We start from the raw sequence: 25,017 nt of genomic DNA, 5'->3' as shown, positions 1-25,017 counted from the left end.
AATCATCATCTGAAGTATGTTCAGTCCAAGATTGAGGACCTGGAAAATTGTCAAAGAAGAAACAATCTATGGGTTTTTGGGCTCCCAGAAGGGAGGGAAGGGGATGACAAGAGGCAGTATATTGTGCAGCTCATCAGGAGGGCTTTTCTGGATTTATCAGACTGGGACTTTGACTCCTTACTCCAGTGGGCACATCGGTTGCCTTTGAATTGGAGCAGGGACACTTCCAGGGCAAACTCCAGTTCTACTGCTCTGAGACCGATTATCATCTACATAGGTAACTATCTGTTAAGACAAGCAATTTATTTGAAAGCCCGCCCTGCTCTCCCGGTTGTTGTAGACTATCTCCATTTTTGTCTGGTCGGACCTATGTAAATCCACTATGGATAAAAGATGGAAGCTTTGTCAACTGGCAAGATTTTTTTTGTTGCAGGGACCCAAGATGTTTTACAGGAGCTGGTTAGACTGAAATTTATTAAGGCTGGCCGAACAAGGATTTGCTTTACAGAGCAAGAAGCTGCACAACTTTAAAGTACTATGAAAGGTTCTGGACCCTAAATAGTTTCTCAGAAGGTTACTAGAACGTGAGAGGGTGGGGGGTGAGGGAAGGAATGGTACCAATTTGCAGTAGCACTCCAATGCGGTGTTGTCTTTTTCTTTTTCTTTTTTCTTTTCTTTTGGACGTGGAAGACTGTGCCAGTTGGCAGCAGGTGAAGGGTTTGGGGATAGGCTGTACTGGCTGTCTGCTTCCAAAGATAGCTGAAAGAGGTGGGGACATGTCTCACTGTTAGGCACAGGTTTAGGGGGGTTGAGGGAAAGGAAGGGGAATTTGGAAGGGGGTGGGGAGGGGTGAGGGGCATGAACAAGAGCTGCATCTTGTTGGGTTGGGGAAAGGTCTGAACTGTTTAGTTCTTTTTATAGAATTTGGGCACGTATGGCTTATAAGGAGTAGTGCTGCCAGCATGAGTGCATACAATATAGTACCTCGGGTGGTGGCAGTTAGGGACAGTTTATTGTCACTGTTTTATGAATATGCTTAAGTGCATGTGCTAGAATGAGGCAGGCCTCAACTATTCTAGCAAATGTTGACTAGTCTGAGAGGAGATCAAAATATACTCCCCGCATTTGATGGCACTCACAGAAACCCATTTGGCACATAAGGATTGTTCTTTATTAGAACAACTGGGGTATAAAATTATTATATGTAGTTCTCAATCTGTCTCCACTAGAGGGGTTGCCATTTTGGCAGCCAAGAACATTACAGTCATGGTTCTTAAAACAATGGCTGACGCTCGGGGGAGATGGGCAGTTGCACAGTTTATGATATATGGTCAGTAATATGTTATTTGCTTGATATATGGCCTAATGTAGATGATCAGGAGGATTTCAATCCGCTTGCCATATAATTGTTGGGATAGGCTGGGGAACTACTTACGATGGGGGATTTTAATTGTGTTACAGATTATAGTATTGATTTAACAAATCAGTCTGCTATGCCATGCATGGTCAAACCTAGAGTGGCAATTCGGGAACTGGTGTGTCTTCATGGGCTGACAGACATCAGGTAGGTAATTCATCCACAGTTCCGGTTTACTTTTTTCTTGTCTCCTCAAAACTGTAGTGTAGGACAGACATGACTTTTGGCAGGAGGATTTTGGTTCAAGATATGGATATGCAGGTCTGTCCTAGAATCACATCAGATCATAATCCTATATTACTTTCAATTAAATGTCCGGATATTGGAAAGGAGAACCGTCAGTTCACCTTTCCTCAGTATCTCCAGAACAACATTGAATATTGCAAATTCACTAGGTGTTCCATTATGGAATTTCTTGAGCTCAACATAGGTACAGCCTCCACTCCGGTGGTATGGGATACTATGAAGGCTTATGTTCGAGGGATCACCGAGCAGTTTATCCTTAGAGATAAATTTACCATTTTAAAGAAGCTGAGGTTGTTGGCGGAAGAAACTTTCCGGCTGGAGATCATGCATGCCAGGGCTATCAGCAGTGGGGGCATAGGTACATTTGAGGAGCAGGAGCTCCATAAAGGGTCCCTCCTGGGGTAAAATCTAAATGAGAAGGCAGCACCAAGTTATGTTAAACATAAGACTCAGCAATAAGAGTGCGGGGACCAGGTGGGTCTGGTTTTAGCTTATCAAATTGCAGATCGAAAGGTGAAAAACGATGTTCAAAGAATTAGAGGTAATGGGGGCGTGCTCTACATTGACCCTGGTGATATTTCTGAGCAATTCTTTCTCTTTTATCAGGAATTATATGGCCACTCCCAGGTTATCTGGCAGGTTGAGCAGGAAGCATATATTCAAAATTGTAGACTCCTTAGAGTGGAGGATTCTTCTAGGATGGCACTACAGAAGGACTTTACTATTGGGGAACTAGAGGAAGCTCTGGGGACCTACTGACAAGGCTACAAGGGAAGATTCTATTCCCCTGGAATTCTACAAAGTTTTCAAAGATACTGTCCTACCTCCTCTGTTGACTGTCATGCAATGTATCGATTAATCTAGAGTAATCCGGAACTCAGAAAATATTATTTTCCCAAAGAAAGGCAAGTCGCCTGAAGAGAGGGGGTCATATTGTCCTTATTCACTAATCAATTCCAAAGCAAAAATATTTGCTAAAGTGTTAGCCACCCAGCTCTCTCCTTTAATACCAGGATTGGTATCAGATCAGCAACACAGCTTTATTTATGGGTGGGACACTACCTGTCATACCAATACAGCCATTGAGGCCTTTGATATTTTGGGTAAACTCAGTATGAAGTTGGGTATGGTCCCATTAGATGCAGAGAAAGCATTCATTATGGTTGTTTGGGATTTTTTATTGGCTGTGATGGGTGCCTTTGGGATTGACAACTGGTTTTGCAGATGGGTGCAAACTCTTTATCGGGATCCATGTGCAAGGCTTGTCTGCTCAGGGATTCCTTCTAGGGTTTGGTGATCAGGGATGACCGCTTTCTCCACTATTGTTTGCACTGAGCTATGGTTATATAGAATTACTTATTTTATCAGGTAAAGAGGAAGAACCCGTAAGCATGAAGTGAAAAAGGTTTGCAACTCTTCCAGTCTGGCTTAAAATGCAGAGATGAAGTTTATATTCAGATACAAACTTGAGTGATGATAACATCTAGGTTGAGGTGCAAGCACATGGACACAATTGATGTCAAGTGTGTTGAGAAGCTGTCAAGGTACATGGGCATTTTTTTGACAGGAACTTGCATGGGCTATGGAGAGCAGATATTAAATTGCCCACATGCAATGGTTTAAGTTGAGGATGTTAGTTGTAGAGTTTACACTTGGGGTAGTAGTGCAGAGTGATATCTTGCTCAATCAATACAATTCTAAGGACTCTTTATACAAACTGGATAACACTAGGGCAAGGATGAAAGCTTGGGGTACACCATAATGCAATGGGACAAAGGGAGATTTAGAGTAGTCCAAAAGAAGGTGATCTAGTTGCTAGCAAAGAGGTGAATTAGTTCATGACAGCATTGGCAATACTAACGTAAGTGGAGAGGGTGCTAAGCGGATCTTGATAGTCATTGTGCTGTAAACACCTAGGGACAGAGGAAGGCAAGAGTCATTTTTATCCTCACTTTGTACTTCCCTAACACCCTGGCATAATGTAGTTTCTACCTTGCAATGGGACAAAGACCTGATTGTTAAGCTTATGGCAAGTCATGATGGCACAGTTTTGGAAATACATTTTAATGAACATAGCACAAGCTCACTGTTATACATGTCCATTATTTTCAGTTTACAGTAAAACATATGAAATTGATTTTCAAATTCTGAACATAAAAGGCATCATTTGTAGCAAAAATACAGTATGGTCACATACCTTTACAGTGGTATTTAAATGTGGTTTCAATGTACTATGGTCATTCAAGATGATATATTCCGAATCTCCAAAATAGATCACATGCCTTTCACTGACCTCCAAACCTACGACAAATCACAAAAAGATGTAGTATCAGAAACTTCTAGCTGTTAAAAGTATTCACACTTCACACTTCTGTCATATGCTGTAGCGACATACAGTATGATGTAAATGGTGTTCTTGGACATAACTACTTATCAAAAATAAATAAAAAAGTCAGTGAAGACTGTGGAACCAGAAAAAAAGTTGAACTGTTTTGTTCTCTCTTTTGTACACATGTTCTGGAACTGGAAATATTGATCCTGCGGTCAATGGCTACAAACCATTTTAGAGTGGTGTCTTTTCCTATTTAACTTGTGCTTATGCAGGGCCAACGCATTCTTTGTCAAACAGGAAGTGTCAAAGCCAGCTCTAGTTGAAATACACAAAAGAAGAGCACAGTGAAGTGCGAACATTCTGCACCTGAGTGTCACCATCTTTAAAAAAAAACTACTCCGGGGAGAGGCATAGAGGCAGGCCCTGTCTGAAATATCCCCTCTCCTTAACAACACAAGTTGCTAACTCACCTCCCCTGCCCCACTGTCAACACACATGACAGTGCTCGGGGGAATAATTCCTAAACCCCTGCTAAGGGATCATATGTGAGTAACTAAAGCAGCCCTACATCCATCCTCCAACCCTTAATGGTGTAGGGCTAGACCCTCAGCTCTTGAATGAAAGCATTACACAGACCCTCAGGAGAGTCTGTACCTCAACCTCTATCTTATGCTATGTTTTAGCAGAGGTATTCAAAATGGATCCCACTGGTCTCTGTGGCCACATGTTTAGACTCAAACAATATGGTGTCCTGTTACCAGTGAACAGTCATACCACATTCACATAGGGATGTCACTGGATCTGGGTATTACATTAAAGCAGAACATTACACACACCGGGCCTGTATGCACCACATTTATTCCTGAAATGAAAACATGTCAGATCACTACTATCAATCAGAAAAATAGTATGCTATTGCTTCTTAATATAGTTTACCCAGGACATGGACAGTAGACTAAAGATCATGCTTGGTGCATCCCTCCAGATGACGGGCTCTGGCTCTCAGGACAATAATGAAAGCCTAGGGCTCATTGCACATGCATGATTGCCTTTGGTGCTAAATCGAAGGAGTATCAAGATACCAGATAACTTAAAGCCTGGATCACTCAGAACATGGGCACAATCCTCTACAAGCACAAAGAAGACATTACCACTCCAACAGACTCCATTTGTTTCTCTAGCACACTGTGTGACAAACCCAAATACAATTCAATAAGTAAACAGTCCCTAGGTTTCACAATGACCTAAAACCTTCAGCTCTTATCATTGTTCACATATAAAGGGAGAGAGAGGTGCATGAAAGAGAAAAGAAAGCGACAAGTCAATATATCTGCAGCCTTATCCCCTTCCCTTCTGCCTTCCTCTGTCAATGAATCCCATAGGAAATAACAGCCACAGGAGTGGCTGGGGTAATGGTATCATCTCTCCAACTTTTAATTTATTTTTCGTTGTTTTACACAGCTTGAAGGGGTAGCCAAGAGCTCCAAATAGCATAATCTTCACTGGATTTTTATAGTAAAGAAGAGAAGTAATAAAAAATAATACAACAACAGAGATTCACTACAGAGTAATAAATAATAGCACAAGGTGTACCCTAGTATCTTTAGCATACTTATAACTTGTACATGACCTGCAGCACACATTGAACAAAGAACTACCTTTCTTTTTAAATCAACTATGTTCATCAATGACCATACATACCAGTGAGTGATTCCTTCACTGTTACAATGAAATTAATTTGCCCGAGATTTGGGTTATACACGTACTCCTGAATACTTCTCACTTCTCTTGGGATATGCACAACTCCAATTGACTGCAGTTCAACATAACTAAAACTGAAATTAGCAGCACCAGAGATCTACAACAAAAAATACAAGATAAAAAGTTAGATAATTTCTCTGTGGTGACAAGCAGTTATATGATAAGTAATATCAATGGCATCAATTCACCAAAATACCAGGTGTAGCGGAGGTAAAATCATCCAAACATCCAGCCACTGATGAAATCACAGGAAGTGACATCACATTTTTGACCCTGATAATGCCCTGATAAGGTAGCAACACTGCTGAAGTAAAAAAGCAACAATAAAAGAAAAATTAAACATTAAGTATAAGATAAATAAAATAATTCACCAAGTTTCTAAAGCAGATAGAAATCTATTGTGTACTATCAATCAATCAATCATGTATTTTTATAATGCACCACTCATCCTTAGGGTCTCAAGGCGCTGTGAGGTGTGTCCTTAGAGATCAGTTGAAGAGCCAGGTCTTGTAGTCCTTCCTGAACTGAGGCAGCGATGGCTACTGTCTGAGGTGAAGAGGTAAGGTGTTCCAAACTTTTGCTGCCAGGTATGAGAAAGAGCTTCCTCCAGCCGAGGGCTTCTTTATGATAGGATACCTTGGCGAGCGACTGCTGGGACAAGCGGAGAGGACTGGAAGGGGAGTACCATGTGATGCGGTGGTTGAGGTAGCTGGGTTCCCTGTTGTGGAGGGCTCTGTAGGTGTGTATGAGGAGTTTGAAGTCGATCCTTTGTGGTGGTGTTCTGAATTTGTTGCAGCTTGTTCAAGTTCCAGCATAGAGGGCACTGACACAGTCAAGTCTGCTTGTGATTAGGGTGTATGTCACCGTTTTCCAGCAGTCGGTTGGTATCCATCTGAAGATCTTCCGTAGGAGTCGGAGGTTGAGGAAGCAGGTGAAGGTGACGAAGTTGAGCTGTCTGGTCACGGTGAGCGTTGAGTTGAGGATGATGCTGAGGTTTTGTGCATGGTCTGTAGGGATGGGGGACCTTCCGAGTGTTGAGGACCACCAGGAGTCATTCCAGGCTGATGAGGAGGGTCCCAGGATGAGGATCTCGGGTTTGTCGGAGCTCTCCCTCATCCAGGTGGCGACTGCTTCCATCCAGTCCCTGAAATTCTTCTTCGCTGTTGAGGGGTTCTTGGTCAGGGAGATGATCAGCTAGGTGTCATCAGCGTAGGAGATGATATTCATACCGTAGATCCTGATGATGGGGGTGAGTGGGATCATGTAGATGTTGAACAGTGTGGGGCTCAGCGATGAATACTGGGGTACTCCACAGCTGATGCCAGGTTCCGTGGTACTAGGTGTGGTCCAGGCGTGGACAGGCACAGAAGGGCAGCAGCCACCCTTAAGAAGGGGAGGGGGATTGGTTAGCTGGGAGGTGGAAGGGCAGGAAGTGCTACAAGGGTAGGGGGTGGGGCCGTGGGGGCAGTAGCGGAAGGGAGCGGGGAATGCGCAGGAGCAGGAAAAGAGTCAAAAAGAGAGAAAAAAGGCAAAGTACAGAAAAAAAGAATGAAAGACAAAAAAGGCAGACAGACCTGACAGACGCAGGTGGCCATTAGACCACCAGGGATGAGGCACAGACGGGTGCCTGCGGGTGGAGGCGGGCCTCAAACACAGAGCTGACAGGCTCTGTGAGGAGACAGCAGCAGCAATGGCCACACAGGAGGAAGAGATGGACGCTGGCCAAAAGGTCAGTGAAGTTGCCTCTCATTGAGCAGTATCCACCGTTAAGAAGGGGAAAGGGGGGATTGGTTAGCTGGGAGGCGGAAGGGCGGAAAGAGCTGCAAGGACGGGGGTGGGGGCACCAGCGTCAGGGAGCGAGGAGAAAAAGAGAAAAAAAAAGGCAAAGTGCAGAAAAAAAGAAAGAGATAAAAGGCAGACAAAAGCAAATGACAACTAGGCCATCAGGGATGAGGAGCAGGCAGGTGCATGCGGGTGGAGGTGGGTCTCGAACACAAAACTGGCAGGCTATGTGCGGAGACAGCAACGGCAGCAGCAGTGGCCATGCAGGAGGGAGTGATGGACGCAGGCCAAAAGCTCAGTGAAGTAATTCTATATATCCTAGCACCGAAACAATATTTATGTTTTGAATGCAGATACAAATCTACTTTGTACTTGTTACAAATAAGGTCTCAGGTTGGCAGTCATTTTGTACTCTGTCCAAGCAGGGACCCACACTTTAGTCAGGGTAAGGGAGATTCCCACCTAGGATAACCCTTGCTCACCCGCTTGGTAGCTTGGCACAAGCAGTCAGGCTTATCTCAGAGGCAATGTGATATGTTTTTGTACCAACACAAACAGTAACACAGTGAAAACACCACAAAAGGACTCCATACTAATTTAGAAAAATAGCCAGTATTTATCCTAATCAAACAAGACTGAAACATACCCAAGCTAAGATATGAATTTTTAAAGTGAAAATGAGTCTTAATCCATAGAAATAAATGGATGCGTAATTTTAGCACAAAGTACCTGGTATGCATCAAATATAAAGGGCGAGGGTGCATCGGAAAAACAAGTGATGCGTCAATTTCTTACTCGCAAGTGCGGCTGTGCCATGATTCTTTTTCTGCCGGGTAAGCGATGCGTCAGTTTCCAGACAAGCAGCCTCAGGTCCGTGTGGTGATGTTGAAGATTCTGATGCCCAGGGGCGATGCGTGGAAAATCCAGATGCTCGGCAGCAATGGATCCGTGCTGAGCTGGCAATGTTTCGATTTCACCGGTGCTGCATCAATTTTTCAGCCACTGAGCTCTGGTGTGTGGTTTTTCACCTTGGGTTCACCAGCTTCTCCATTGACGGCCCTGAGACTTCAGAACAGGGGGTAAGCTCAGTCCAAGCCCTTGGAGAATCTTTACCAGCAGGATACACAGCAAAGTCCAGTCTTTGTCCTTTTTAAGGCAATAGCAACAACTGCAGGTCAACCCAGCAAAGCACACACAGCAAAGGGGCAGTACTCCCCCTCCAGCATTTCAGCTCTTTTCCTTGGCAGAGGTTCCTCGTGATCCAGAAGTATTCTAAAAATCTGGGGTTTTGGGTACACTACTTATAATTATTTCTGCCTTTGAAGTAGGTAAACCTCAAAGGAAAGTCTCTGTTGTTCACAAGATCCTGCCTTGCGCAGGGCTGGCCACAGACACACACCAGGGGGTTGGAGCCTGCATTGTCCAGACATATCCCTGGGGCATCGGGAGGGGGCCAGGAGGCCCCCACTTAAAAAAAAAAAAAAGCTACCGGGACTCGCCCCACCCGAGGGCATTAAACTAGCGAAGCACGGGAGAGCGCGCTTCATTTAAAAAAGGAGCAGATTTGCACATCCACCATGTCTCCGCTTGTAAAATAAAAAAAAATGCAGCTTCTGTTGTTGAAGTGTTATCAGCCAATCAGATCTCAGCACAAGATCCTTAGGGGTCGTGAATTTGGTTTCCACTTAATTTCTTAAAAACTACTGAACGGAATTACACCAAAATAAAAAAAACACTCTTTTTGGACCAGGACCTACCTTCCTGCCATGTTTGTTGTAATTCTGTCCAGTAGTTTTTGCGTTATCGCTGTTCAAAATCCCAATAGAAAAATGAATGGGGAAAACGTGTTTTGGGACACCCTTTTCTCTCAGGCCCCCACTGGACGGATCACCCCTAAACTTTCCAGACAGCAGCTGACAGAATTGACAAGTTTTTGGGGAAAGTTTCATGAAGATTCGTCATGCGGCACCCAAGATATAGGCAAGTAAAAAAAAAAAGCTTTTTATATAGAAACTAGGTTGTAACTATAACTACCTATTGGTGACCACCACTAGATTATATATATATATCTAGAAAGGTTTTTTAGGGACATATATATACATGTATTTATATGTCCCTAAAAAACCCTTCTAGACAAACTGAGGATACATACAAATTAATTAAAACATCCCCGTTTTGGGAGAGCAACAAAATGTAAACAGGGCTCATATGAGCCCTGTTGTCCTTCAGTTCCTGATGTTGCCTTTGTGATCTCTGAGTTCAGGGGTCACAAAGGCAATGTCAGGGGCCACCCTTGCCACTGCCTTTGAGACCCCTGGCCTTCCCTAATGATGTCTATGAGTAATAGCTTCATTTAGACTTCTTCCATTTTTTATATTTGTTAGACCTGACAGCTTAGGATGGTCTCCCCAAGACGTTTTGCCGGTTTGCCTACCATTTTTGCTGATTTATTTTTGTTGTCCTTAGGACTCTGGGCACTTTTCCATTGCTGACCAGTGCTATAGTGCGTATGCTCTCCCCCTGAAACATAGTTTGGTTAGTATAAGCCTAATTGGCATATTTGTTTACTTCTAAGGTCCTAGGAAAACTGCACAACTTGTGCCCAGGGCTTGTAAATTCAATGCTTCTAGTGGACCTGCAGCACTGCTTGTGCCACCACTTAACTACCACTTTAAAACATGTCCCAGGCCTGACACTGCAGCCTGAATGCAGTGTCACACTGCCATGTCGGCTTGGCATTTAAAAACCCTTGCCAAGCCTTAGCTTAAAATCCCCTTTTATTACATATGTCACCTCAAACCCCACAGGACAAAAGGCTGTGGAAATCAAGAGACAGTTCATATACTTTTTCGTTTTATATGTCCTGCTAGTGATAAACGCTCAAATTTGTTTTCACTACTGTGAGGCCTACCACCCTCCCCCCAGGATATCATTGGGGATTCCGTCTTACATTTAATACGTTGTAATTCCTGATTGGGAAGGGATAGACCTGTCATGTTTAGCAACGGAATTATAATGATAAATCCTCCGTAATGGTAAACTTGGAATTATTGTTACAATTTTGAAAATGCTCCTTTTAGAAAGTTGGCATTTTCCTGATCTTAGCCCTGTGTGTCTACAGCCTCCAATAAATGTCTGGGATGGGGTAACAGCTAGACTTGTGCATTCCCTCTAGACAGCCACACACCCAAAGGGATCTTCGGTGTGACTGATGGGCCACCAACATCCTGATGGGACATCCTGGGCAGGATGCCAGGATGGGAGGAAAGAGTTGGCACAGCCTCATACTTGCACCTGAATAGGCTGTCTCCTGTTTCCACACAAAGGGTTGCATACCACCCATAGTGAGTCTGGAGGTAGGGCAGGAAGGGCAGGAAGGGAGGACCTCTGCACTTCAAAGCACTACTTTGAAGTCTCCCTCACCTCAAAGTCACCATTGGTTATACGAACTGGACGTCTGACCTGACCAACTCGGTACACTTCTGGACCTGTGGATACTCTGCCAGAAAAAGGACTGCTGTGCTGCTCCAAGCACTGCTACTCTGCTGGACTGCTGCTTTGGAAGAACTGCTTTAATATTGTGCTGCCCTGCTGCCTGCTTCCGTTCTTGCCTGAGTAAGAAGGACTGGACCCATATTACTTGAACCCAGAAAGAGAGTGACTCCAAAGGCTTGCTGGCTTGCCTCCAGTTCTTCTGAAGTCTCAGGGACACAAAAGACTTCCAAATCCTCACCTACCACACCTAGACTCTTCCATCTGTGAGTTTTGCCCCACCATGCGGTGCCATATACTACTGAGCCCTTGAAATTGGGTATAAAGTGCTGCTCCAGTCCAAAAGCCACATAACATTGCCTTTGTGCTGCTCAGAACCAGTGCATTTCCATTTACGTTGACCCATTGCTGCTACTGCAAGGACAGAGGACACCTCATCACTGTTCATGCCGGCTCATTGCTGCTGCTACAAGGATCGGGAACATCACATCATTGACTACACAGCACATAGCCTTCATTCCTGATTCAGCCCTGACTCTGCACGGCTCAGATCCGACACATTGCCTTCTTCCAAAGGATCAATGTCAAAGCATCACCTCCCTTGCTCCTCGCATCTTGTTTAGCGTCAACACAACTCCAAACCAAACTACTGTTTCAGCAGACCAAGTCTGGTCTCTGTATGCGACCTGCGCACCATTGCGGTCAGCCTAATGTTTCAGATTTGACTTGGTCTAGCGCCACCAGACAGCCCCAGGTAGCGCTTTATGCTTTTAAGCACTATATTTCAGTTTTTTTTTTTTTTATTTGTTGGAAAATGGGTTCTTGGTAGGGCAGGTAGGTACCTACACCTAGCAACAAGCCACTAACCTCCACGTAGGTACAGTTAGGTCTCAGTAAATTAATCCCAGCTCAACCCTTGGTAGCTTGGCAACGAGCGTCAAGGCTTAACTTAGGAGACAAAGTGTAAAGCATTCAAATATCACAAAACAGTAATTAAATAAAACACAGGAAACAGTTTAAAAATCCAAAACCAATTTATAAAAATAGTTTATATTTTTATCTTTAAAATGACACAAAAACGATTAAAATCGGTTCAGGGGAATCGGAGATATGAATTTTTAAAGAATTATTACTTTTCTAGCGCTTAGAAACAAAAAGCGCCAATCGGGTCATCTGGTTGCACCTCGACCGGGGCAAAGTCAAACTTTCAGGCCGACCGCGATGGAGCCCTGCTCGGCTACAAGTCGCGGGAGGCCTCGGTTGAAAAGTTACCTTCTGACTTAGTCTTTATTTTGAAGTTTTTCTTCACCGGGACGAACCTGCCAGTTGAATCCGACCTCCTGGAGCCCTTGTCCGGATACGCGATGTGGGTTTCCTCGGTGGAGACTTTTACCTTCGGACTTAGTCGTTTTTTCGAGATGAAAATCCTTCGACCGGGGTAAACCTGGATCTTGATCCGACGTCCATGGAGCCCTTCTCGGATACGATGGCTGGGAGGTCCCGGTCAACTTTTTACCTTCGGACTTAGTCTCTTTTTTGGATGTTTTTCTTTACCGGGACGAACCACGAAGTCAGGCCGGGTCGCGGTTGAGGCAAGCCGGCTAGAATTTCCGCGGCGGGTCGGTCCCTCTCTGGAGCTTTTTTCCAAAAATTCTCAAATCTTTTCCAAACTTCTGGGGCTTCACCCAGATGTTCTTTTAAGGTTCTTTTGGGGTCCACAGCTCACCCCAAGGGTCCAGAAGTTCTGTGATGGTCCTTGGGGGTGCGGACTTCAACTCCCAGAATGCACCTGGCGCAAACTCCTTTTTGGCCACTGGACAGTGGTCAGCTGGTCGCTTTCTTCAGGAGTTGGTGCAGGGGACTCTGGTTTAGCAATTTTTCACCTGTAGCAAACAGGGAGTCCCTCCTTGAACCAGTTGAAGCCAGGCAAAGTCCTTCTTGTGGTGAAGCCCAAGTGTGCAGCTGGTGCAGTCCTTCTGAGTGCAGGTTCCAGGTGCAGGCCAGGGGTCCAGCAGGGCAGTCCTTCTTCTCCTTAAGTTCTTTTCTTGTTGAAATCTGGTAGGGATCTGAGGTGTGGGGGCAGGTCTGCCAGTTTTATCCTTGCTCCTGGGTGAAAAGCAGGGGGGTCCTGGTCCTCCAATCAGGTACAGGGTCGTCCCCCTGTGATGACCACTTCCTGGGAAGTGTGGCAAAAATCCATCCCAAAAGGCAACAGTCTCTAAAAATCCAACATGGCTGAATCTGATTTTTGGAGGTTACATCTGGCTGAGCCCACCCACTGGTGTGGCTAAAAATAATAAACACACCCCTCTCCTGCCCTCTCCTAATCTAATCAAGGGGGCACCTAGCTGTCTGGGGTTGCAGGATGTGGGGGTGTTGCTGGGTGCTGCAAATGTCCTTCTCTGCCTTTGAGGACCAGTTTGGCAGCCCTCCCCCTTCCTGCCTCACCATCTGCTGAGGGGAGATTCTCTCCCCCAAGCACATTCCTTTGTGTGAAGCCAGGCCACGTCACACCTAATCAAGGCAGCCTGGCAGAAGCTGCTGCAGGCTGGCCAATCAGAGCACAGCAGCAAAAACAATGCAGAGCTGAAATTGGCAACTTTTTAGGTAAAGTCTAAACTTTTTACCTGGACAAGTTATATTAAATCCAACAACTGGAAGTTGTGGGATTTATTACAACAATCAATTTGATACCAAATTCTTGGTATGTAACATTTAAGGAGACTTTAAAATTTAAAATAAAGTCTGCCCATTCTAGCCTATGAAGGCCATTTACTTCAATGAGGGAAAAACGAATTTGGCTGTTTTTACCTCACCAGGGCTTATAAATCTATTTTTATAAAGTCCCTGCTTATAGTTACATGGCACCCAGCCCTAGGGGCACATAGGGCACACCTTAGGGGTGACTTATATGTAAAAATAAGGTAGTTTAAGACTTTGGAAGTACCTTTAATTCCAAAGTCGAATTTGCATATAACTTTAATTTAAAAGCAGCCAGCAAGGCAGGCTTGCTTTTAAAATGACACTGGGCACCTCAGCAGTGCACCTAGGTGTGTACCACCTATGCTGTGGTCCCTAAACCTACATGCCCTACCATATACTAGGGACTTATAGGTAGGTTAACTTAGCCAATTATAATTAGCCTAATTTGCATATCCATTTTACACAGAGCACAGGCCCTGGGACTGGTTAGCAGTACCCAGGGCACCATCAAAGTCAGGAAAACACCAGCAAAAAGAGGAAAATGGGGGCAAAAAGTTATGGGGCCTCTGCAATCAGCCCTGTTTTCTCACATTATTCATATCTCAAGTCCTACTAATTGGGTGTTTGTTGTTTTGGTCTTGTTTTTTTCAGTAAATTAAGCTTTATTTGTCTAACCAGGTGTATCTTTTTGTGTGGTACTTGCACTGTTTTACTGCTTGAAATGTTGCACAAATACTTTACACATTGCTTCTTAAGTTAAGCCTGACTGCTCTATGGCAAGCCCTCAGGGGGTGAGCACAGGTTACTTCAGGGTGTGTTGGTGACTTATCCTGACTAGGATTATCATTCTTGCTGGCTGTATACCTCTGCCAACTATAAACCCAATATCTAAACATAGTTAAATGAAAAGGTGTAGTTACTTTATAGTTATAATTAATTAAAATCAAGTTGTTTTCTTATTGTTGTTCCTGTTCTTTCAGTTAGGGATGGTAGTCCAATCAGATGCATTTCTACACTTAGAAAGCAGGGGAAAACACTTATATAAAAGCAAAGTTTCTCCCTGTAATTCATATGTTTTATGAATACAATAAAATAATTGCTTAATTACCTCAGTGTCTCCACAGACCGTCTGTTTGGGTATGAAAGCATGAGTCAAGGTAAGTGATCGTATCTGTTACTGTGACTAAGATATATATATAAATATATCTATATATACCTGTGGAGAGGCTTTGGATTAATGAGTCAGGAGAAATATCAGTTTTTGAGTACAGAATTTCTTATCATACCAGCATTTTACCTTATACCTAAGGTGCACAGGAATTCAAGTACAAATCCAGGATGGCCTATTATTTTGGCCATAGGAGGGCTAATTGAGGGCTGTTTAAAACACTTCAATGTACTTGAAGGTACAATGATTTCAATGATACAGAAATTTCCTACAGAATGTGCACTATGTCATATAGGAGGAGGAGCTTGTCATGTTCACAATAGTTGTCACGTCCATACACTAGCATTGTGCATGAAGATGGCCTGAAGACCATGGAATATTTTCTCAGCACTAGACTGATTTCTTCCCTTCACAGGCATACCCAGATGCTAATTGCAATGGTGCGCTGAAGTCTTTATAAGAATGTTTTCTTCTTTGGTAAAGACATCTATAAACAGCTGAGAGGTATAACAATGGGCACCTGCTTTGCCCCAGCTAATCTAAATTGCATATGGGCTGGTGGGAGAAGCAGGTGCTCGCACAAGGTATTGTACAGGAGTGCACAGAAACATCATTCTATGGACATGCCTTATTGATAATATATTAGTCACATGGAGAGGCTCAGAACAGTGAGTGTGGTCCTTTACAAAGAGATTGAATGTTATTTGTTTGAATTTGCCCTTTATCTCCAGTGTCAGGAAGCAGCAGGTACAATTTTTGGATCTCACAGTTTATGTTGAGGAAGGCCAAATTCAAACTACGACCCACAGAAAATTAACAGCAGGCAATACCAGATTGCATGCCCACAGTTTCCATCCTAATAAGCTGAAGCACTGTATCCCTTATTCTGAAAATCTACATATGCACAGGAATTGCAGTGACTATAGGAAACTGAGAGTAGTGAAGGAAGAACTATCCAGCAGGTTAATGGAGAGAGGTTACAGTGCAATAGTGGTACAGGGAACAAGAAGCAAGGCCAACAGTAAGGTTAGGGGGAATTGCTCTTCTCTAGAACAGAGAAAAGGCAGGATGGTAAACAGGACATATACATGACACTGGATTTAGTGTACAACATCAGGAAGTCGGGCGTATACTCAACAAACATTGGCACTTAGTGAAAAGTGACCCAGTTATAAGGGGGGACATGCCAGACATATTCCTGATGACAAGTGTAAGGCCTGCAGACATGGTGTGAATACTACGCAGGTTATGTCACCTCTTTTGAACACTCCTGTGTCAATTCAGAAACACCTACACTGTAGGAGTCACTTTGCCGTATATATGTGTTCAGGGGTAAATGCTCCAAGATGTATGTGAGGACCACGACCCTTAAAGTCCATTTACAGATTTTACAGCACATCAGGGCCATCAGAAATAAAGACTACAATTATCCTGTGGCAAGTCACTTCAAAGATGTCCATGGTGGTAGAGAAGAAAAATTTAGCTACTCTGTACTCAACACATTTTCCAAAAGTGTAAGGGGTGGCAAAAGGAAGCAATCATTAAGGAGACTTGAGTCACGGTGCATCCTACTACTCAATATGAAAAAAAAACGGTGGGGTTAAATATGGATGAGGATTTATATGTTCATCTATAGGCACAGATTATAGTTACTAGAAGACTTCTCATTGATCCGTTCTGCAGGTTCAAGCTCATGTAGACACCTTGTGAAGTCATGGCATGGATGGGGACCACTTAGCAGTGGCCCTCATGTGAGGTTGAATTTTAAAGATGTTTCTGCTTTGTTTATTTTGGCAATACTCACAGGAGTGTTGGAGACTAAAGATAGCAAGAGCACCTGTGTACATTACATTTCAACAGAAACAGACATGCCCTTGGTATTGGCACTTACTTTCACCACATCCTGCTCTGAACATACCACACACAATTTATGACAAGTTATGTGTCAGTCTAACCCTGAAAGGGCTTTGTTTTGATGTACATCAAAACAAAGCCCTTTTGAGGGTTAGAGTGACTCATAAATTATGCAAAAAAGAAGAGAGAGTTTTTAAGCATAGGATCAACATAGTGCTATCCATGCAGAGCTAGATAGAGACAACATCTTTTGCCATTTGTACAGCATTAAATAAAACAGCCAAAGGTATTTTGCAACATTTGCTTTGTCAGGGCTGCCACTATACAAAACACAACATTAAGAATATGATAATCTCAATTCGAATGTACCTCATTTCATATAAACTTACATTCTGATTTGAATGAACAAAATCATGTTGTACTGCAAGTAATAAACATGAAAATATTAGTAGTATTAACAATCAATCAAGTATTTACATAATATAAAACCAGAGGAATATTATAAATCTTAAAAATCTCTCTGTATATCTGAAGATAGGACTATCATTAGAGACCTAGCGTCCCCCATTAAGTTGTTCCTAGCCCACGTTTGTGGCAGCCAGGGAAATTCACTACAAATTGTGGTTTAATTGGTATTACACTGCCCTCTTTGGATTTTCCTAATGGAAGTCCCAGATGTTAGGTGGGATGCAATGCCATAGAGGACTCTTTGAATGTGTGGTGGCAATGCCTAGTGATCCAACCCCTCTTGAAGGGTTGGTTTACTATGATCAGGGAGATCTTGGGAAATTTTATACCAATGTCTCCGGAGGTGATGATCCTTGGTCTCAAATCGGACATAAGATAATAGATAAATGAGGATGATAGATAATGTTGCAGTACATACAGTGGAAAAACAAACTAACTTCTAATAGGAAGAAACAGGACAAAATCTGTTCTACTAGTGGTACTGAAAAAACTGGTGCCAGCTAGCATTCAAATGAATAAATAGTAACCTGAATGGAACACTTTTATATTTTTAGGCCAAATGGAAACCGGTTTCTAAAGTAATGTGCAGTGGCCTCCTGAATATTCTGCTTCCACTATGTTGGGGAGCCTTAGGGCTATTTTGATGATAATGATAGCTGGACTATCTTTAGTACTCCCTTATCAATAATAAAGCGTTGGGCTATTAGAGATGATTCAGATGCAATCTGAAAGAGTTTATGAACAAGGGCTGTTCTTTCTCATAGGGTGGGAGGAGAAGGAAAAGTTAGTGCAGTTCATATATTGCTTTACATATGAGTGGAGCCCAATGGTGGCCGTCTTTTGCAATGTAATGTTTTTTAGCTTGAGCATAAATGTTTAACCTAGGGTACACTTTTAGTATACTTCTTATGGCTTAAAGCAATTTCATTTGTTGGTTGCAGTGTCCTTTAAAAATGTGTGCTCGCTAGTGGTCAGTTCTGCCTTTTTCTCCCTCATTTTTCTGTTTCAGAGCAGTGACCAACTACTATATTATTCCACTTTGGTTTCTTATTCTGTTGCTGTGACAGACTACTTTTGTCATTTCTTTGTTGCTCACTTTTCACTGTGGGTGTTATAGGCTGGTAGCTGCCTGGGTTTTATTGCAGCATTCTGTTCCTCCCACCTTATCCCATGTCGCTGACATTTGTTTTGGATTTATTCCATTGCTGTCCTTGTTTTCCTCTGGTTTCTGAAATAAGCTGATATTATAAAAGAAATACCCATGCCTAAAGATTTAGCTCACTTCTCAAGAAAGCCACAATATGCCCTTTCTAGTAGGATGTAGCTAAACCTAGAAGCAATGATGTAAAACGTGCAGAGTCTTGCATCGTGAGTCTGTCTCTCCAGGCCCCCTTTCTGCCAGCCCTCAGAGACATGGACACAAAGGGCATTGCTTATCTCCTTTACTGGGGCCATAAACCTTCTCAGGCTACTCTGCTATTGTTAACTTCATTAGAGCTTTGTTGAAATGCGAGGCACAAATGCTTGCAAGATTTTTCATTCTGTTAACATAAAAAATACTTTTCCAGTCTTATTTTCCAATTTCTGTTCAGAAGATTACACAACTCGAGGTAGTGTCGTCATCTTCTCTTCTCTCCTCAAGGGCTTGTGATTTCTGATGTTAGTAGCCATCAGCGGCCATCAAAACGTGGTAGGAAAAGCTGAAATTATGAGGCAGGGTTCAGCAATTTATATGGCAAGAAAAGTCCAGTCTGAATTTACAATGGCAATAGCTCTAACTCAAGAAAATGTGAGGCCTCTTACATTGCAAATGCTTGTTTTAATATGAGGTGCCAAAGGGCGTACACTGTTTAGAAAATGGTCTCCATTCTAAAAGTAAAAACAGAATTTAAATTAGAAATAAATGCAGATGTGACCCTATGATCAGGTTTACCTCAAAGGTTTTATTGATTGATGATGGGGCATACCACCATGCTGAAAAGATTGTCACAGTAACATTTCCTCTCACAGGTTCTCCATGTCTGTACCTAAAAAAGGTAGAAATGTATTTAAAATGTGATCATATTTTACATGTAATACATACGATGTAGGTGCCTATTCAAATTTAGAATAAATGTTTAATTTGCCAACATGCCAGAGACCATCTGTTGCTGTCACAACCCTTTCCAACAGCGGTCACAAAGTTCATAAACATTAGCAGTGACAACCTGGAATTTGGGACAATGAATTGACGGTTGGCAAAAATATCCTTCGGAAGTTAATAAATTGTGCAAACGTTTTGGATAGTTTGTTACCCAACTATACAAAAAAGACACCATCACATAAAAGGCGCGCATGTGCAAACTGCTTTTGTATAGGCCTTAATGCCAGCTTTTCACAACAAGGAAACTTTTTGTACCTTGTACATTTTAAACCAAGATAAGCATGATACTGGAGTTGCACTACTAGTGTTAAACACACTTCCACATTATCACCAGCACTGACACCTTTAACAGGCCAGCACCAATTAAATGTATGGCATAAGCACAAATCGTGCAAAGCACAAACAAATCCTTCCACGATATGAAAAATACATGGATGCAGTTAATTTATGCACCTAAGTCGAGCGCAAGTGATCACTCACATCTTGGGTTTACCCTTAAAAGGAATAGTAATTCCTTCTGCTAAATGCATTTCAATGTTGGGATTCCCAACTCCTGAACCAGTCACACATCCCTTAACACATCTATTGTCTAATGACGAATTTCACTGGAGGGTACAATAGTGCATCGGTTTCCCTAACTGCAGTGAGTGTCATTTTGCTAATAATATCCCTTAGTTTGTTTAGAACTGGCTGTTGATAGGAAGCTCACTCCTCAAGGTGAAATAACCAGCTTGGGTAAAAGAGGCATGTGTATGTATTTGCCGAGGTGCCATGTTTTAATGTACCCTTTTGTTTGCTGCATTTCTGAGCTATTCTGTAAACATTATTGAACTGTGTGGGCAAAAATTTTACCGGCCAGGTCAGTGATTTGCTGTGGTAAGCTGCCAGTAATCCTGTCCCACCTTGTGCTCAGGAATCCTATAGAATGAAGTGAGCTCCACCATTATATATATATATATATATATATATATATATATCCATATATATATATATATATATATATATATATTGTAGGAAGTTGGCTCTGTATGCACTATTTCAAAGTAAGGAATAGTATGCACAGAGTGCAAGAGTTCCCCTTAGAGGTAAGATAGTGGCAAAAAGAGATAATACTAATGCTCTATTTTGTGGTAGTGTGGTCGAGCAGTAGGCTTATCAAAGGAGTAGTGTTAAGCATTTGTTGTACACACACAGGCAATAAATGAGGAACACACACTCAAAGACAATTCCTGGCCAATAGGTTTTTGTATAGAAAAATAACTTTTCTTAGTTTATTTTAAGAACCACAGGTTCAAATTTTATATGTAATACTTCAAATGAAAGGTATTGCAGGTAGGTACTTTAGGAACTTTGAATAATCAAAATAGCATACACAGTTTTCAAATAAATCACATATAGCTATTTTAAAACTAGACACTATGCAATTTTCAACAGTTCCTGGGGGGAGTAAGGTTTAGTTAGTTTTTGCAGGTAAGTAAACCACCTACGGGGTTCAAGTTTGGGTCCAAGGTAGCCCACCGTTGGGGGTTCAGAGAAACCCCAAAGTTACCACACCAGCAGCTCAGGGCCGGTCAGGTGCAGAGGTCAAAGTGGTGTCCAAAACGCATAGGTTTCAATGGAGAAGGGGGTGCCCCGGTTCCAGTCTGCCAGCAGGTAAGTACCTGCGTCTTCGGAGGGCAGACCAGGGGGATTTTGTAGGGCACCGGGGGGACACAGGTCAGCACAGAAAGTACACCCTCAGCAGCACGGGGGCGGCCGCGTGCAGTGTGCAAACATGCGTCAGGTTTGTAATTGAAATCAATGGGAGACCAAGGGGTCTCTTCAGCGATGCAGGCAGGCGAGGGGGGGGGCTCCTCGGGGTAGCCACTACCTGGGCAAGGGAGCGGGCCTCCTGGGGGTCACTCCTGCACTGGAGTTCCAATCTTTCAGGTCCTGGGGGCTGCGGGTGCAGAGTCTTTACCAGGCGTGGGGATCTGGGAGTCAGGCAGTCGCGGTCAGGGGGAGCCTCGGGATTCCCTCTGCAGGCGTCGCTGTGGGGGCTCAGGGGGGACAACTCTGGCTACTCACGGTCTTGCAGTCGCCGGGGAGTCCTCCCTGAAGTGTTGTTTCTCCACAAGTCGAGCCGGGGGCGTCCGGTGCAGAGTAGCAAGTCTCACGCTTCGGCCGGGAAACGCAAGCTGTTTTAAAGTTGCTCCTTTGAAACAAAGTTGCAGTCTTGGATGAACAGAGCTGCTGTCCTCAGGAGTTTCTTGGTCCTTCTAGAGCAGGGCAGTCCTCTGAGGATTCAGAGGTCGCTGGTCCCTGGGGAAAGCGTCGCTGGAGCAGTGTATTTAGAAGGGGGGAGACAGGCCGGTAGAGCTGGGGCCAAAGCAGTTGGTGTCTCCGTCTTCTCTGCAGGGTTTTTCAGCTTAGCAGTCCTCTTCTTCTTAGGTTGCAGGAATCTGAGTTCCTAGGTTCAGGGGAGTCCCTAAATACAGAATTTAGGGGTGTGCTTAGTTCTGGGAGGGCAGTAGCCAATGGCTACTAGCCCTGAGGGTGGCTACACCCTCTTTGTGCCTCCTCCCAAGGGGAGGGGTCACATTCCTATCCTATTGGGGGAATCCTCCATCTGTAAGATGGAGGATTTCTAAAAGTCAGAGTCACCTCAGCTCAGGTTGCCTTAGGGGCTGTCCTGACTAGCCAGTGACTCCTCCTTGTTTTTTTCATTATCTCCTCCGGCCTTGCCGCCAAAAGTGGGGCCGTGGCCGGAGGGGGCGGGCAACTCCACTAGCTGGAATGCCCTGGGGTGCTGTAACAAAGGGGGTGAGCCTTTGAGGCTCACCGCCAGGTGTTACAGTTCCTGTAAGGGGGAGGTGATAAGCATCTCCACCCAGTACAGGCTTTGTTACTAGCCACAGAGTGACAAAGGCACTCTCCCCATGTGGCCAGCAACATGTCTCGAGTGTGGCAGGCTGCTAAAACCAGTCAGCCTACATGGGTAGTTGGTTAAGGTTTCAGGGGGCACCTCCAAGGTGCCCTCTGGGGTGTATATTACAATAAAATGTACACTGGCATCAGTGTGCATTTATTGTGCTGAGAAGTTTGATACCAAACTTCCCAGTTTTCAGTGTAGCCGTTATGGTGCTGTGGAGTTCGTGTATGACAGTCTCCCAGACAATATACTCTTATGGCTACCCTGCACTTACAATGTCTAAGGTTTTGCTTAGACACTGTAGGGGCACAGTGCTCATGCACTGGTGCCCTCACCTCTGGTATAGTGCACCCTGCCTTAGGGCTGTAAGGCCTGCTAGAGGGGTGACTTATCTATACTGTATAGGCAGTGTGAGGTTGGCCTGGCACCCTGAGGTGAGTGCCATGTCGACTTACTCATTTTGTCCTCACCAGCACACACAAGCTGGCAAGCAGTGTGTCTGTGCTGAGTGTGGGGTCCCCAGGGTGGCATAAGATATGCTGCAGCCCTTAGAGACCTTCCCTGGCATCAGGGCCCTTGGTACCAGGGGTACCAGTTACAAGGGACTTACCTGAATGCCAGGGTGTGCCAATTGTGAAAACAAAAGTACAGGTTAGGGAAAGAACACTGGTGGTGGGGCCTGGTTAGCAGGCCTCAGCACGCTTTCAAATAAAAAATTAGCATCAGCAAAGGCAAAAAGTCAGGGTGTAACCATGCCAAGGAGGCATTTCCTTACACAACCCCCCCCCCAAACAAAAGAGGATGAGACTAACCTTTCCCAAGAGAGTCTTCATTTTCTAAGTGGAAGAACCTGGAAAGGCCATCTGCATTGGCATAGGCAGTCCCAGGTCTGTGTTCCACTATAAATTCCATTCCCTGTAGGGAGATGGACCACCTCAACAGTTTTGGATTTTCACCTTTCATTTGCATCAGTCATCTGAGAGGTCTGTGGTCAGTTTGAACTACAAAGTGAGTACCAAAGAGGTATGGTCTCAGCTTCTTCAGGGACAAAACCACAGTAAAAGCCTCCCTCTCAATGGCACTCCAACGCTGCTCCCTGGGGAGTAACCTCCTGCTAATGAAAGCAACAGGCTGGTCAAGGCCATCGTCATTTATTTAGGACAAATCTGCCCCTATCCCATGTTCAGAGGCATCTGTCTGCACAATAAACTGCTTGGAGTAATCTGGAGCTTTTAGAACTGGTGCTGTGCACATTGCTTGTTTCAGGGTGTCAAAGCCCTGTTGGCATTCTACAGTCCAGTTTACTTTCTTGGACATCTTCTTGGAGGTAAGTTCTGTGAGGGCTGTCACTATTGATCCATATCCCTTCACAAACCTCCTGTAGTACCCAGTCAAGCCAAGGAATGCCCTGACTTGAGTCTGGGTTTTTGGAGCTGCCCAGTCCAGAATAGTCTGGATCTTAGGCTGGAGAGGCTGAACTTGGCCTCCACCTACAAGGTGTCCCAAGTAAACCACAGTTCCCTGCCCTATCTGGCATTTGGATGCCTTGATAGAGAGGCCTGCTGATTGCAGAGCCTTCAAAACCTTCTTCAGGTGGACCAGGTGATCCTGCCAGCTGGAGCTAAAGACAGCAATATCGTCAAGTTAAGCTTCACTAAAGGACTCCAAACGAGCAAGGACTTGATTCACCAACCTTTGGAAGGTGGCAGGGACATTCTTTAAAGCAAAGGGCATAACAGTAAACTGATAATGCCCATCAGGTATGGAGAATGCTGTCTTTTCTTTTGCTCCTGGTGCCACTTTGATTTGCCAGTACCCTGCAGTTAAGTCAAAGGTACTTAAGAATTTGGCAGCACCTAATTTGTCAATCAGTTCATCATCCCTTGGAATGGGATGGGCATCTGTCTTGGTGACAGAATTAAGTCCTCTGTAGTCCACACAAAACCTCATCTCTCTCTTTCCATCTTTGGTGTGAGGTTTGGGGACTAAGACCACTGGGCTAGCCCAGGGGCTGTCAGAGTGCTCAATTACTCCCAATTCCAGCATCTTGTGGACTTCCACCTTAATGCTTTCCTTAACTTGGTCAGACTACTCTGAAAATGTTGGTTTTGACAGGCATGCTGTCTCCTGTGTCCACATAATGGGTACACAGGTGTGTCTGACCAGGGGTTAGGGGAAAGAGCTCAGCAAACTGTTGCAGGACCTTCCTGTAGTCAGATTGCTGTTGGCCAGAGAGGGTGTCTGAATAGATCACTCCATCTACTGAACCATCTTTAGGGTTTGATGAGAGGAGATCAGGGAGAGGTTCACTCTCAGCTTCCTGGTCCTCATCTGTTACCATCAACAGATTCACATCAGCCCTGTCATGGAAGAGCTTAAGGCGGTTCACATGGATCACCCTCTTGGGGCTCCTCTTAGTGCCTAGGTCCACCAGGTAGGTGACCTGACTCTTCTTTTCTAGCACTGGGTAAGGGCCACTCCATTTGTCCTGGAGTGCCCTGGGAGCCACAGGCTCCAGAACCCAGACTTTCTGCCCTGGTTGAAATTCAACCATTGCAGCCTTTTGGTCATACCAAAACTTCTGGAGCTGTTGGCTGGCCTCAAGGTTTTTACTTGCCTTTTCCATGTACTCTGCCATCCTTGAATGTAGGCCAAGTACATAGTCCACTATGTCTTGTTTAGGCTCATGAAGAGGTCTCTCCCAGCCTTCTTTCACAAGAGCTAGTGGTCCCCTTGCAAG

At 44.1% G+C, this 25,017-nt stretch overlaps 1 protein-coding gene across 1 annotated transcript in view; it reads right to left on the bottom strand.

Moving 5' to 3' along the window:
* LOC138296504 (CD109 antigen-like) overlaps positions 1 to 25,017 on the bottom strand; it is a 363,929-nt gene that overhangs the window by 200,282 nt on the left and 138,630 nt on the right. The window contains exons 8-10 of the mRNA XM_069235675.1: positions 19,157 to 19,250; positions 5,697 to 5,853; positions 3,861 to 3,964 (exon numbers count right to left, since the gene is read on the bottom strand). Coding sequence (XP_069091776.1) covers positions 3,861 to 3,964; positions 5,697 to 5,853; positions 19,157 to 19,250 — 355 coding nt within the window. The remainder of the gene's footprint in view (positions 1 to 3,860; positions 3,965 to 5,696; positions 5,854 to 19,156; positions 19,251 to 25,017) is intronic.

The sequence above is a fragment of the Pleurodeles waltl genome, chromosome 5 (genome assembly GCF_031143425.1).
Source record: "Pleurodeles waltl isolate 20211129_DDA chromosome 5, aPleWal1.hap1.20221129, whole genome shotgun sequence".
Lineage (NCBI taxonomy): Eukaryota > Metazoa > Chordata > Amphibia > Caudata > Salamandridae > Pleurodeles > Pleurodeles waltl.
Note: the sequence above shows the minus strand (reverse complement) of the source record. Positions and strands in the feature narration are given on the sequence as shown.